At 40.7% G+C, this 16,109-nt stretch overlaps 1 protein-coding gene across 2 annotated transcripts in view; it reads left to right on the forward strand.

The window, feature by feature from the left end:
- Positions 1-16,109, forward strand: part of LOC124147610 (sucrase-isomaltase, intestinal-like) — an 85,166-nt gene that overhangs the window by 20,311 nt on the left and 48,746 nt on the right. For both annotated transcript variants that reach the window (XM_048400575.1, XM_048400574.1), the window contains exons 7-20: positions 3,686-3,817; positions 4,613-4,750; positions 5,601-5,717; positions 6,567-6,693; positions 7,183-7,330; positions 7,950-8,083; positions 8,880-8,914; positions 9,558-9,674; positions 10,021-10,169; positions 10,537-10,621; positions 11,308-11,364; positions 13,026-13,156; positions 14,032-14,120; positions 14,547-14,596. In XM_048400575.1, coding sequence (XP_048256532.1) covers positions 3,686-3,817; positions 4,613-4,750; positions 5,601-5,717; positions 6,567-6,693; positions 7,183-7,330; positions 7,950-8,083; positions 8,880-8,914; positions 9,558-9,674; positions 10,021-10,169; positions 10,537-10,621; positions 11,308-11,364; positions 13,026-13,156; positions 14,032-14,120; positions 14,547-14,596 — 1,509 coding nt within the window. The remainder of the gene's footprint in view (positions 1-3,685; positions 3,818-4,612; positions 4,751-5,600; positions 5,718-6,566; positions 6,694-7,182; positions 7,331-7,949; positions 8,084-8,879; positions 8,915-9,557; positions 9,675-10,020; positions 10,170-10,536; positions 10,622-11,307; positions 11,365-13,025; positions 13,157-14,031; positions 14,121-14,546; positions 14,597-16,109) is intronic.

The following is a 16,109-nucleotide window of genomic DNA, read 5'->3' on the forward strand; positions in this document are numbered from 1 at the left end:
CTCATGAATGTACTAGCAGAGGGTGATGTTGAATAACATACCAGAGAATACCAGGACATACTACATACCTCACGTAAGTACTAGCAGAGGGTGATGTTGAATAACATACCAGAGAATACCAGGACGTACTACATACCTCACGTAAGTACTAGCAGAGGGTGATGTTGAATAACATACCAGAGAATACCAGGACGTACTACATACCTCACGTAAGTACTAGCAGAGGGTGATGTTGAATAACATACCAGAGAATACCCGGACGTACTACATTCCTCACGTAAGTACTAGCAGAGGGTGATGTTGAATAACATACCAGAGAATACCAGGACGTACTACATACCTCACGTAAGTACTAGCAGAGGGTGATGTTGAATAACATACCAGAGAATACCAGGACGTACTACATACCTCATGAATGTACTAGCAGAGGGTGATGTTGAATAACATACCAGAGAATACCCGGACGTACTACATTCCTCACGTAAGTACTAGCAGAGGGTGATGTTGAATAACATACCAGAGAATACCAGGACGTACTACATACCTCATGAATGTACTAGCAGAGGGTGATGTTGAATAACATACCAGAGAATACCAGGACGTACTACATACCTCACGTAAGTACTAGCAGAGGGTGATGTTGAATAACATACCAGAGAATACCAGGACGTACTACATACCTCACGTAAGTACTAGCAGAGGGTGATGTTGAATAACATACCAGAGAATACCAGGACATACTACATACCTCACGTAAGCACTAGCAGAGGGTGATGTTGAATAACATATCAGAGAATACCAGGACGTACTACATACCTCACGTAAGTACTAGCAGAGGGTGATGTTGAATAACATATCAGAGAATACCAGGACGTACTACATACCTCATGAATGTACTAGCAGAGGGTGATGTTGAATAACATATCAGAGAATACCAGGACGTACTACATACCTCACGTAAGTACTAGCAGAGGGTGATGTTGAATAACATATCAGAGAATACCAGGACGTACTACATACCTCACGTAAGTACTAGCAGAGGGTGATGTTGAATAACATATCAGAGAATACCAGGACGTACTACATACCTCACGTAAGTACTAGCAGAGGGTGATGTTGAATAACATATCAGAGAATACCAGGACGTACTACATACCTCACGTAAGTACTAGCAGAGGGTGATGTTGAATAACATATCAGAGAATACCAGGACGTACTACATACCTCACGTAAGTACTAGCAGAGGGTGATGTTGAATAACATATCAGAGAATACCAGGACGTACTACATACCTCACGTAAGTACTAGCAGAGGGTGATGTTGAATAACATATCAGAGAATACCCGGACATACTACATACCTCATGAATGTACTAGCAGAGGGTGATGTTGAATAACATACCAGAGAATACCAGGACATACTACATACCTCACGTAAGCACTAGCAGAGGGTGATGTTGAATAACATATCAGAGAATACCAGGACGTACTACATACCTCACGTAAGTACTAGCAGAGGGTGATGTTGAATAACATACCAGAGAATACCAGGACGTACTACATACCTCACGTAAGCACTAGCAGAGGGTGATGTTGAATAACATATCAGAGAATACCAGGACGTACTACATACCTCACGTAAGTACTAGCAGAGGGTGATGTTGAATAACATATCAGAGAATACCAGGACGTACTACATACCTCACGTAAGTACTAGCAGAGGGTGATGTTGAATAACATATCAGAGAATACCAGGACGTACTACATACCTCACGTAAGTACTAGCAGAGGGTGATGTTGAATAACATATCAGAGAATACCCGGACATACTACATACCTCATGAATGTACTAGCAGAGGGTGATGTTGAATAACATACCAGAGAATACCAGGACATACTACATACCTCACGTAAGCACTAGCAGAGGGTGATGTTGAATAACATATCAGAGAATACCAGGACGTACTACATACCTCACGTAAGTACTAGCAGAGGGTGATGTTGAATAACATACCAGAGAATACCAGGACGTACTACATACCTCACGTAAGCACTAGCAGAGGGTGATGTTGAATAACATATCAGAGAATACCAGGACGTACTACATACCTCACGTAAGTACTAGCAGAGGGTGATGTTGAATAACATATCAGAGAATACCAGGACGTACTACATACCTCACGTAAGTACTAGCAGAGGGTGATGTTGAATAACATATCAGAGAATACCAGGACGTACTACATACCTCACGTAAGTACTAGCAGAGGGTGATGTTGAATAACATACCAGAGAATACCAGGACGTACTACATACCTCACGTAAGCACTAGCAGAGGGTGATGTTGAATAACATATCAGAGAATACCAGGACGTACTACATACCTCACGTAAGTACTAGCAGAGGGTGATGTTGAATAACATACCAGAGAATACCAGGACGTACTACATACCTCACGTAAGCACTAGCAGAGGGTGATGTTGAATAACATACCAGAGAATACCAGGACGTACTACATACCTCACGTAAGTACTAGCAGAGGGTGATGTTGAATAACATACCAGAGAATACCAGGACGTACTACATACCTCACGTAAGCACTAGCAGAGGGTGATGTTGAATAACATATCAGAGAATACCAGGACGTACTACATACCTCACGTAAGTACTAGCAGAGGGTGATGTTGAATAACATACCAGAGAATACCAGGACGTACTACATACCTCACGTAAGCACTAGCAGAGGGTGATGTTGAATAACATACCAGAGAATACCAGGACGTACTACATTCCTCACGTAAGTACTAGCAGAGGGTGATGTTGAATAACATATCAGAGAATACCAGGACGTACTACATACCTCACGTAAGTACTAGCAGAGGGTGATGTTGAATAACATACCAGAGAATACCAGGACGTACTACATATTTTAGAATTTGAAGTCAGCCTTTTCATTTACTGAAGTTACTTAAGAAACCGTGTGGGAATACGAAGCAACATGTGGCAAATAAGTGCAGCCATGTTTGTTTCGTATTCACACATCGATAAACCTTGACATTATATTATGGGGAACTTTGGGCAATAGGTTTCGGTAGCAAGTATGTATTGCATTGGTGTGTGGATCTTAGTAAAAGTAGTTCCTCTAGGTGACCTTATTTCATATTTATCGGATCCTGATATCAAGTTTGTCGCAACGATATCACTATACATTGTATGACAATGAGATTTTCGTTTGAATATATCGTTACCAATACAATTGTTTACGAGTTGGTTTACAAACATACGTAATGTGGTTAAATTAAAAAGAGGGAAACTGGCAAATGTTTTTTTAATAGTGGTCTCTCAATACTCAGTGGGATAATTCATATGTCCAGCGAATAATTAGACAAATACCACAGTTTACAGGCTTGTTAACTTGCTTGATGCATGTCATCGTATCCAAATTGCATGGATCGATGCTCCTGATCAAGTCCTGATTCGATTATTTGGAGATCGCCGTCATATATCTGGAATATTGCTGAGTGCGGCGTTATGCAACAAATAAACAAACAGTATTTTTTAGGTGTGTATCAGGTGTGTTATCAGTATCATTTGTATGGAATCTTTACCAATGCCGTACACATGTTCTTTGATCAGATGACCGTGTGTTTCCCAATTCGATGACACGTGGTTACATAACCCTGTTACAGGATGTGCAGTACGCGGACATTGACCACATGGACGAGCGGAAGGACTTCACTGTCGACGACGTCAACTTCGCCGGCTTGAACGACTACTTCAACGAGCTGAGACAGGAGGGCATGAAAACTATCATTATATTGGTATGTGGTGCTGTCACCATGACATACAATAACACAAGACACGACATGGACAAGGCCCCATAGGGAATGTCAGCATTAGTTCCCTATAACCTGTGTTTTTCGCAAGATGATTGGGGTGGCAATGCTCGTTGATTTGGTTGATTACGTGTCTGTTAGCCCAAATGGCGTGGGACAATCACAGACTACATGCGTTACAGGCCGTTCTGATACGGATGGACTATTACTGACTGCCGCGTAATTAAAACAGAAAAAAGCAAACAAACGGGTCGACAAGGTATTGTTATTATAACCTTGTGCCATCTGACTATTAAAGGGTGCAATAGTTGTATGGCAACAAGGGGTGCCCTAAAAATAGGCCTTTTACTGGGATGAACTACACAATAACAGTTTCTGTGAATTCTTCCAACCAATTTCTGCCAATTCTTGAAGCGTTGATGTAGACACAGATCGCGGATGCGGTAGCCTGGTGGTTAAAGCGTTTTCTCGTCAAGCTATCGATCCCTTGCCCTTCTTTGTACCCTTCACGTCATCTTCCCGAGGCAAGAGCGTCCACTAGCCTTTTTATCAAAGTCTTGTTTCAACTAGGCTTTGATATAGTCTTCTGGACAGGCTTGCCCGGGAAGAGGCCTTCACCCTAATATGTCTAGAATAGTGCTAAAAGAGACGTAAAATTCCCTCTTAATCCAGAAACGCAGTGCGTGAAAAAGGTTGACAGTTCACCGACCAGCTTGTTGATCTACAGGCAGTATCAGGTATAAACATGTGTTTGACTCTCTACATATCCAACTTTCACAGGATCCCTGCTTGATCAGCAATGAGACCAACTACCAGCCCTACGAGAATATGAAGGCGGCCCGTGCCAATATCAAGTGGCCTTCAGAGTACAATGCCCCGGATGACAGCAAGGATGAAACAAACGCCATACTTGGATATGTGTGTATGATGATGATGATGATGATGATGATGAGTAATGAGTAATGAGTAATGAGTAACGAGTTTTCTGAAACATTTTGTGGTCAGAATTTGTTTCCTTTGCTTAAGTTATCCTTGTTATTTGTTTCCGCTGCCAAAGTTATCCCAGATATTTGTTTCCGCTGCTTAAGTTATTCTAGTTATTTGATTCCGCTGCCAAAGTTATTCTAGTTATTTGTTTCCGCTGCCAAAGTTATTCTAGTTATTTGTTTCCGCTGCCAAAGTTATTCTAGTTATTTGTTTCCGTTGCTTAAGTTATTCTAGTTATTTGTTTCCGCTGCCAAAGTTACCCTAGCTATTTGTTTCCTTTGCTTAAGTTATCCTTGTTATTTGTTTCCGCTGCCAAAGTTATCCCAGATATTTGTTTCCGCTGCTTAAGTTATTCTAGTTATTTGATTCCGCTGCCAAAGTTATTCTAGTTATTTGTTTCCGCTGCCAAAGTTATTCTAGTTATTTGTTTCCGCTGCCAAAGTTATTCTAGTTATTTGTTTCCGTTGCTTAAGTTATTCTAGTTATTTGTTTCCGCTGCCAAAGTTACCCTAGCTATTTGTTTCCTTTGCTTAAGTTATCACAGTTATTTGTTTCCACTGCCAAAGTTATCCCAGATATTTGTTTCCGCTGCTTAAGTTATCACAGTTATTTGTTTCCACTGCCAAAGTTATCCTAGCTATTTGTTTCCGTTGCTTAAGTTATCATATCTATATACAGTTGTAGCCATTGAAGATTGGAAACTTGTCTCAAACTGGCACAATATGCACCATTTAACATACATGTGATATGTTAGAAATAAACATGCAGTCATTATTTCTAGGTGTGGCCAAAAGGCAAGGTTGTGTTTCCGGATTTCTTCAAGAATGTCACACGAGAAGTCTGGTCAGACCTTATTGTTAGCCATCACAGCAGACTCGCCTTCGATGGCCTCTGGGTTGTAAGTGCACGTACATACTATATACGCATGGTGCCAACACTTTGCTCCAGATATTCGTGAAGATCCGGGTTAGAATTGGTCAACCAAAGAAACAATAAAAAACAATTGCCCCAGGAAGCACCGACAAATAGCCACAAGTTTCACAAAAAAGTAATATGTCTTTGTAGGACAGGCTGTACGTCCTGGGCCACATTCCATAAAGCCATCTTATCTCTAAGGTGATCGTAACTCCCATACTAACACTGGCTTACGACTGCCGTAGCGCTAGATCGCTTTGTGGAACTGTACCCTGAAGTCAATTGTGACTTGAAAGAAATTGTTTGGTCCCTAACAGTGAATTGTTTTCTATTCTTTCTATAACAGACGTTCGAGACACCCCTCCCAAAACAAAATTGAATGTTCAGTTCCTGTACATGTTATACAGATCTTACTGACAAAATCAGCGCCTGATAGTGACAACGTTTCATCTGACACCCTTATGCATCTTCTCGTTTGAAATATTTCTTTAATCATTTATCTTCTTCATAAGATGGTAGAGGGAGGAACGGGTGGGCGCGTCTAAGGCGCCGCGATTCCCTGTGCAGAGGTGCGTCCCTTAGGCACGCCAGAGACCTATGGTTGTGGGCTCGAATCCCGATTCGCCCCGATTATGTTTCTAGGTTTGTCAGCACCATACCCGTGTGGGTTTCACCGAAGTGGTAAACGTCTGAGACCTGGGGCTTTTCTACCACATAAAGCTGACACGTCGTGATATAACTCGAATACTGTTAAAGCGGCGTTAAACCCAACTCACTCACTCATAACATGGTAGACTTTTGGGTGATAATATACTGTGTTGTTTGCTTCAAGGACATGAACGAACCGGCCAACTTTGGGACCAATGAAGAGCGCCCCTTTAACTGGCCGGAAGACGCAACTCCCTATTGGAGTACGAAATGTCCCACCAACAAGTATGACGATCCACCCTACAGAACACGTAAGGACATTTTTACGGTGTTTCAAACACATGTTAAGTGATAAAGCTCACACGGAAATACTTCATTACATCAGAGAGAATCATTGGCTTTAAAAAGGCGCTCCCTTGCCCACCTCGCGCTTTCGCCTGATATGACGATCTGATTGTCACTCTGCAACAGTCTTTTCTTGGAAAGCGAGAACACAACGGAAGTATAATTTCTGGGAGTCCCAACCGATACACATGCATTTGATTCGGAGGTTATAATCAGTTTCCATTCATTCGCGCGGTAATACCGGTCCACCGTGAAAAGTTAAATCGCCACTCATCATCACCGAATGATATTAGTAATGGCATGGTATCTCAGTGTGCTAGCACTATAAATCAGCAACAGTCCGTACTGGTACACGCACGCACGCACGCACGCACGCACGACACTATATAAGTACAATAATCTTGGACGCGCCGTTACACTCCATTTCACCTCATCTCACCTTTGTCCTGACACAGGAGCGGCCTATGGCCATGACGGGACTGTGAAGGCCCGCCTGTCTGACAAGACAATCTGTCTGTCTACTGTACAAGGGGATGCGGACCAGTTCAGGCACTATGACGTACACAGTCTGTATGGGTGGAGCCAGACCGAACCGACACTCAGGTGGGTGGAAAACGTATAACAACGTAAACAAACGACCAACTATAACAATTTATAGTGCTGTACTTCGACAGCTGGAACCTTATCCTACAACTGTAATACTTCATTTTGACGCTCATTTTACATGGTGTCATCGCTTTATTTTTAACGGAATTATTTGTTTATAATATTTTGTTTTGTTTTGGCACTTTTGTAATCATATTGTCATGGATGTTGTTGCAACACACTGCATTGTAGTATTGTATATTTGAATGACTTTTACCCCGCTTTAAGAATTATTTCAGCTATACCCGGCAGTGTCATCCAAGAATGGAACTTCAGACATTAAACCGGTTATCCATGAAGATCCGGGTTAGGATTATCAAAGGTCCTCAGCAACCATGCTTGCTGTAAATGACGACTATGCTTGTCGTAAGAGGCGACTGACGGGATCGGGTGGTCAGGCTTGCTGACTTCGTTGATCCATGTCATCGTATCCCAATTGCGTGGATCGATGCTCATGATGTCAATCACTGGATTGTCTGGTCCAGACTCGATTCTTTACAGACCGCCGTCATATAGCTGGAATATTGCTGGGCGTTACACAGAAACAAAGAAACATGACACCAGTGTTGTATTCCAGAGGTCTACAGAAGGCTACAGGGAAGCGTGGTATCGTCATCTCCCGGTCCACGTTCCCTGGTAGCGGCAAGGACGCTGGACACTGGCTGGGGGACAACACAAGTGACTGGGAAGACATGAGGTTATCTATCATAGGTCAGAAAATAAATCTCATCCCAACCTGCCCAAGAACGATTCTTTGATTATTACTGAATATAACAGTTGTTGATTGCAGATATGTTATGTAACACTGACAAGGGCAATTCTGAATCCAAAGTGGTTCATCTGTACTAATAGTATTGACAGTAATGCATGTGATGTATGTATAGGTATGAAGTACAAAACTATGGACATAGCTGATATGACATCAACAACACGTTGATAGATTAGAACAATTCAGAATCTGGAAGACCCATGAAGATCAGGGGTAGAATAGGTCTTCACCAACTCATGCTTGCTGTAAAAGGTGACTTTGCTTGTTGTAAGAGGCGACTATCGGGATCGGGTGGTCAGACTCATTGATTTGGTTGATGCATGTCATCATGATCATATCCCAATTGCGTACGGGGATCGATGCTCATGATGTCAATCACTGGATTGTCTGGTCCAGACTTGATTGTTTACAGACTACTGTCATATAACTTACATATTGCTGAGTGCGGTGTTAAACAACAAACAAACAAAAAAAAAAAAAAAAGTATCTGTGCAGTTTTCCCTTTAACAAAGAAATCATCTATTTTTAGCACATTTGGCTTATTTAGGAAGGTGACAAGATATGAGAAATTATACATGTTCCTACACAGTGTTCTATTTTAGGCAGGTGTTCACACCCTTGGGTGTGAAGTCATTTACCGAAATGGGGGAGCAAAATGCAATGAACCTTAACAGTAATTATAAGGAGTTAGATTTGGTGGTCTCTTTTAGGCATGATCAATTCCTTGTACCTTTTCAGGTATTCTGGAGTTCAATCTGTTTGGAATACCTTACGTAAGTAAAAGGTTTATACCCGACATAATGTATTTTGTAGGTACATAAAATGGAAATCTTATTTTGAAATACAACCAATTGGTATCGTGTCACGAATGACTAAAAACATAGTGCCGTATTGCAACTGATACGGATAAATATTGCGACCCAAAGGTTGAGGGCAAGAAATAATAAGAACGTATAATTTGATAATAACCTCCACGGATTATGTATTATCTTTCCTGAGTGAATTAATTGTGTAAAGTCCGCGCCTTGACGAGGGACAGATAATCCGTATTTCCGTGTAACATATTTCTGAGTTGCAAGTAGGTTATTCTTTATGAGCAAATGTAGAATAATGTTTCTTGATACCAAGCTGAGTTATCAACTAGTTACTCTATTGACGTCTCTGATAGGTATATAGAAGTTGGAAGAACATGAATACATGACAGTTTGTATGGAATGCAACTTCTTTCATTCTTTGGCACCTATTTCACCACACATCACATCAACATGTGCCTCCCAGTGCACAGTGAATACACTGGAACATTTGGAACGAATAACCCCATCAGCATGAAGTGATATTAAGAAGCACGATGAGAATTACTTAAGATGTTGAGTTTTTCACTCAACATATTCACAACATCATGTGTGATACTTTCAGATTGGCGCTGATATCTGTGGCTTCTTTGGCAACACTACCGCGGAGTTGTGTAGTCGATGGATGCAGCTTGGAGCCTTCTACACATTCAGTCGCAACCACAATGGTCTCAACTATATAGTAGGTGTCACATATGTATTTACATGTAACTAGTCGTTATTCTACACATTCAGTCGCAACCACAATGGTCTCAACTATATAGTAGGTGTCACATATGTATTTAAAACTCTTTGAAATTCTCCTATGACCCTACATAAACAGAAATGTTTTAAGAAAGAAACTGAATTCACTAAATCAATTACCGGGTAGACCCCATGTGTTTCGTAAATGTTATTCTGAATGTCTATAGATGCAAGTAAACCCTTATATTTGTCTTTGTTCCAGTTGTAATCTGTCTACAATATTGATGATTCTTAAACTATTCTGTCATGCGTTACATGCTACCTGTGTTATGTCCTTGTTTCAGGAGCAAGATCCTGGTGCTTTGGGAGATGACGTTGCCCGTGTTTCACGGGAAGCGATGGAAACTCGCTACAGTCTGTTGCCCTTTCTTTACCACTTGTTCCACTTCGCCCACACGATCGGGGAGCCGGTGATCAGGTCCCTTGCCCTGGAGTGAGTGGACTACACTGTTCTGGCAGCTTGGGTGAACGATCTTGATGTGTTTGTAAATGTATTGCTTCCAAAACCGTAGTCTTCAAAGACATACAAATACCACAACATGTTAACTATCCAAAGATATGCCATCACATATTGAGGGATTGAAAACAATTGTAACCAGTAAAGTTCTTCTTTACTATAAAGAAGATAGATTGTATCCACATCAGGTTTCCATTTCTTCAAAAACAATGTTGTGGCAGAGATTTGTCGGTGGTTAATTCATAGATCAACCGAATCATATCATTTCAACTCCTTTCCAGCTGTGCGCTACATGTAGGGCCACTTTAATCGGTAAATCATTTTTGTTATTATTGTATTTGAGGTTTCCATATGAAAAGAATGTGTCCACCAACTTTGAACAGTTCCTGTGGGGCGGCGGGCTACTCATCTCGCCCATCCTGTACGAGGTAAGCCATTCCTGCTTGGTTTACAGTGGGATACAGGCGGATAGAGTCTATTCTGTATCTTAATCCCATCTGATCACTACCAGCCTAAAGTCACATGCCATGACCAGAAATGAAGTATCTACCATGACCTTTAACTGTAATTATATAACTATAAAGGCATTTAAGTCTCATGACTGATGACTAATGTCATATTAAAGAATTGTGTCTGTTGTCATCACTAGTCGATAGTGATTCACAAAAACATATTTACGATATGATCGGAAGCGTACAATCGCCTCAACTTTTGGCAGAGATTTGTTATGAAGATAAAAAGGGTTTTGTTGCTTTTATTTATGATTATATACTGATGGAGATGAATACGAGAACACTTTTACAGTCAAGTAAGATGCTATCATGGGTTCCCAGCCTGTCTACCAAAGACGCAGTGGAAACAATGACCACATTACAGACACATCTCAACTCTTAATTCTGACATGTGTTGAATATCTGTGTGGGCTATTTCAAATGTACTGACGTTAAAACTTATTTTCCGATATTTTTCATTGTTCCTTATCCATCAGTATATATGAATGGTATTCAATTAGTATTCAAAGTATAACAGTAACACTGTCCGCTGTACACTGTGCTCGAAGAAATAATTGACAATATTATGACCCTGGATATTTTCTCCTCACATTTGTTTGCAGAATCAAACCGTTCTAAAAATGTATTTCCCCGGAGGAAGATGGTACAACTTTTACACGGTTAGTATGTGTATGTACCTGAGGTAAGATGGTACAACTTTTACACGGTGTGTATGTGTATCTGCCTGAGGGAAGATGTTACAACTTTTACAGAGTCGGTATGTGTATCTACCTGAGGGAAGATGGTACAACTTTTACACGGTCAGTATGTGTATCTACCTGCGGGAAGATGGCACAACTTTTACAGGGTCGGTTTGTGTATCTACCTGAGGGAAGATGGTACAACTTTTACAGGGTCGGTATGTGTATCTACCTGAGGGAAGATGGTACAACTTTCACAGGGTCGGTATGTGTATCTACCTGAGGGACGATGGTACAACGTTTACAGGGTCGGTATGTGTATCTACCTGAGGGAAGATGGTACAACTTTCACAGGGTCGGTATGTGTATCTACCTGAGGGACGATGGTACAACGTTTATAGGGTCAGTATGTGTATCTACCTGCGGGAAGATGGTACAACGTTTACACGGTCAGTATGTGTATCTACCTGCGGGAAGATGGTACAACGTTTACACGGTCAGTATGTGTATCTACCTGCGGGAAGATGGTACAACGTTTACACGGTCAGTATGTGTATCTACCTGCGGGAAGATGGTACAACGTTTACACTGTCAGTATGTGTATCTACCTGCGGGAAGATGGTACAACGTTTACACTGTCAGTATGTGTATCTACCTGCGGGAAGATGGTACAACGTTTACATTGTCAGTATGTGTATCTACCTGCGGGAAGATGGTACAACGTTTACATTGTCAGTATGTGTATCTACCTGCGGGAAGATGGTACAACGTTTACATTGTCAGTATGTGTATCTACCTGCGGGAAGATGGTACAACGTTTACATTGTCAGTATGTGTATCTACCTGCGGGAAGATGGTACAACGTTTACACTGTCAGTATGTGTATCTACCTGCGGGAAGATGGTACAACGTTTACATTGTCAGTATGTGTATCTACCTGCGGGAAGATGGTACAACGTTTACATTGTCAGTATGTGTATCTACCTGCGGGAAGATGGTACAACGTTTACATTGTCAGTATGTGTATCTACCTGCGGGAAGATGGTACAACGTTTACATTGTCAGTATGTGTATCTACGGTTACATCGTTATTACGCATGAACCAGAGCCGGGGTAGAATAGGTCTTCAGCAACCCATGATTGCCGTAAAGATTGACTATGCATGTCGTAAGAGGCGACTAACGGGATCGTGTTGTCAGTCTCGCTGACATGGTTGATGCATGTCATCACTGGATTGTCTGGTCCAGACTTGATTATTTACAGACCGCCGTCATATGGTTGGAATATTGCTGAGTGCGGCGTTAAACAACAAACAAACAATACAAACTTTCCGTGATATTATTAAATTAATGTCAAGGGACGTAACCGCAGCCATTTCCTTCCACTGTTGCTGATGCGTCTTTGATGCCAATGGCGGTTACAATGATCCTTTATTTGATCACGCACTTATACGTACTTTTACGATTATGAATGATTATCTGTAAATTATAAAGTCACAGCAATCTGTTTATCCTTCGGGTACATCAATACTGTATGACACATGGACAATGTGAAGCAATTGAATCGCGGTGACCATGTACAGTCTACGACATGCTGACTGTGTGCACTGACAGGTGTTGGCAAGTGCTGGTATGTTTCAGCTGGAAGAGACAACTGGTACTGGACAGGAGAACATGGAGATGCCGGTCAAGCCGGACACCCCAGTACAACTCCACATTCGTGGCGGTTACATCGTTATTACCCAGGAACCAGCTAACAATACTCGAAACAGGTATTACGGAAAAAAACGATAAAAAAGTACCAGTAATAAATTGAACAAACACTATCATATTCATATCATTCGGTCACAGCCAATACAACGCTTTGTAAACTATGCTCCCTCCAAAACGATTAACAAACTCCAGAAAATAATTACATTTGTGACTCTGCAAAGGCTTTGTTGGCATTATGTGAACCAAGAGAAGAACAACTAGTGTCAGTACGTTGAATATAGTATGCTCAAACAGAGAATAGATGTCAACGTAACTCTCAGAATGACACTGCTTTGGACTACCACTGGTCGTTGTATGGTATGGGTGGGAGTTTGTGCATCTTCCACAGGCAAGGGTGTTAACTGACTTTAAAAGTCCCGCTTCCATCCTTGCCGAACTAGACTGGTTTTATGGCGTTATATTTTGGCTGGACTAACGTGTCTATGCATAGCCTTATGAAAGTTGCGTGACGAAATCGACGCCCTGTTTGTAAACTGTCGTGTAGATTTCTCTCAATTGCAGGATTTGCAAAACAACAGATGTTTTCACAATCTGTTTTAAATCAACATGCTCACTTGATTTGATGCACTTCGCGATGTAAGACCCGTTTTTATCACAATATAGATCTTGATTATCGCTCGGATCGTCTTGACGGGGTGCCCCCATTCTGTTTGAAGTAAATGCAAATGATATGAGTGGTTGAATCGGATTGGTCAATAGGAGAGCAATAGAAGGGACATAACTTGTAATATCCACTGGTGGCGCTACGATCGAGCCTAGAAATTTCAGCCAAGTTCGGCAAGGGTGGAAACTTGTCTAATAGTCAGTTCACTCCCTTGCCTTGGGAAGATGGATTTTGTGTTAAATATATTGTTAACTTTTCTCTACACTCAAGTCGCAAGAATCCACTAACACTAAAGATCGGACTCTGCCCTGTGAACGCAGCTAAAGGTTGGCTGTTCTGGGATGATGGTGAATCTATCGGTGCGTACCAGCAAGCCTCGGCCACAGCTTAGTAGAGACGTTTACTTATGCCTGTCTCAGATATACATAGCACGGAGGCTAGGACACGATTATGTTTACACAAAACATCAACGCCAGAAAATAATCAGTCTCGATTATCTGGCGAAACAGATATCATTGGGCGTAAAGGGAAAGATTGTGGAAACTGCAAACATACTTTGTTACGTACATATCACTAGGGTCTTCAGGGAAAAGAACTGTGGAGGTTGATTCTGTATTTGCAAGTACATGCAAACTCTTTTCTGGTCAACTGACATACAATACGTAAGCAGTCACGACTGTTCTTCATCAGAGGCCTACATCCATGTCCAGTGCCTTATTGTATCCTATCATTGAAATATATATTATAGCAGCATGTTGATTTGTGTTACACCACTCCTGTTTCAGATACCTATGAGAATGGAAATTATTACAGTTCAACTTTTTATACGGAAAATGTAAGTACCTTCTTACCAGAAACGCACATACAACCTACAAGTATGTTTGTTTTAGTTCTTTTTTTAGTCGTTGTGAAGTGACCCGTAGTAGGATGTCCTCAGTCCTTTGTTTTGCGGTGATATGATCTAAGATTTGATTTTAATGAGGTTAGGTCTGGCCATTACTTGACAACCGTTCAACATATTTCAATGAAACTTGGCATATACATTGCTCATCAGCTCAACCGGTGACGTTTACTATTTTGATTTGTTTCCAAATTTTTATTTTTTACGTTTCCATGAAAACAATTTTGATTTAATCTCAAACTAGGGAAAGGTTGGTTTCCGGACCGTAACCCTTAAACGAGTGAAACTTGGCATATGCATTACTCATCAGCTGAACTGGTGCCTTTTGTTATTTTAAATTCTTTCCAAAACACATTTTTTTACGTTTCCATGGAAACAATTCTGACGTAGTCTCCAATGTAAGTCGTGTTCATTTCCAGGACATACCTTTGAAACTGTTCAAGATATTTCAATGAAACTTCGCACATGCATTGCTCATCTGTTCAACTGGTGCCCTTTGCTATTTTGAATCTTTTAAAAAAAATTATAACTTCCATGGAAACATTTTTGACTTGGTCTTAACGAGGGAAGGGTTTATTTCCGGTAATAACTTGAAAACATTTCAACCCTTTTCAACAAAACTTGGCATATGCATTGCTCATCAGCGTAACTGGTATCTTTTGCTATTTTCTAATCTTTCTTTTATTTTTTTACGTTTTGATGGATACAGTGTGTTTTCAAACAACTCTAGGCTTTGTTTCCGAGGCATAACTCTCAAACTAATGAATATTTTTGCATTAAAACTATACATGTCAAATGGCCACATGCTCAACTGTTGCCTTTTCATATTTTTAAATTTTTATTTTTGTAATTTCTTGTGTTTCCACGGAAACAAATTGGAAACAAGTAGCGCTTTTTTTTACCGTCAAATTGCTACAGCTAATGAATATTTCTGCATGAAACTATTATCTTTCCAGTCTATTATTTGCTATGTTTGTTTCTTGGATTTGCAAACACATTTACTGTTACAACTTGAGCTAGTTGGGAGACATATGTTTTTGATTAAAAACACATTCTAGTTTCATTTAAACATGTATGACGTTGAACCAGATGTTTCAATAATCACAGTGAAATAAATCCAGTGATCTCGAAGTGTTTTCAAGACAGCTTAGCTTGTTCCCACAACATTGTTGTCTCCACTGACAAGGCGTCAAATAACATAACCATTATATGTAAGAACCACTACAGTAATGGTGTGATCAAAGAAGTGACACATCAAATGATCCCACATATAAAGGCCTGTGTGTTAACGAAGGATGAAATCTGCCTCAACCATGCATCAGTACTTTACTCTAAATCCCAAAGATGGATCCCAAAGCTCCATAAAAAAAACACACAAGGGAAGGATAATGCTGGGTCCAGAAAATGTACCACCAAATCCCTGACTCAAAGATCAACCGTAATCCTT

Source organism: Haliotis rufescens, unplaced genomic scaffold (genome assembly GCF_023055435.1).
Source record: "Haliotis rufescens isolate VD_foot unplaced genomic scaffold, xgHalRufe1.0.p SCAF_2, whole genome shotgun sequence".
NCBI lineage: Eukaryota > Metazoa > Mollusca > Gastropoda > Lepetellida > Haliotidae > Haliotis > Haliotis rufescens.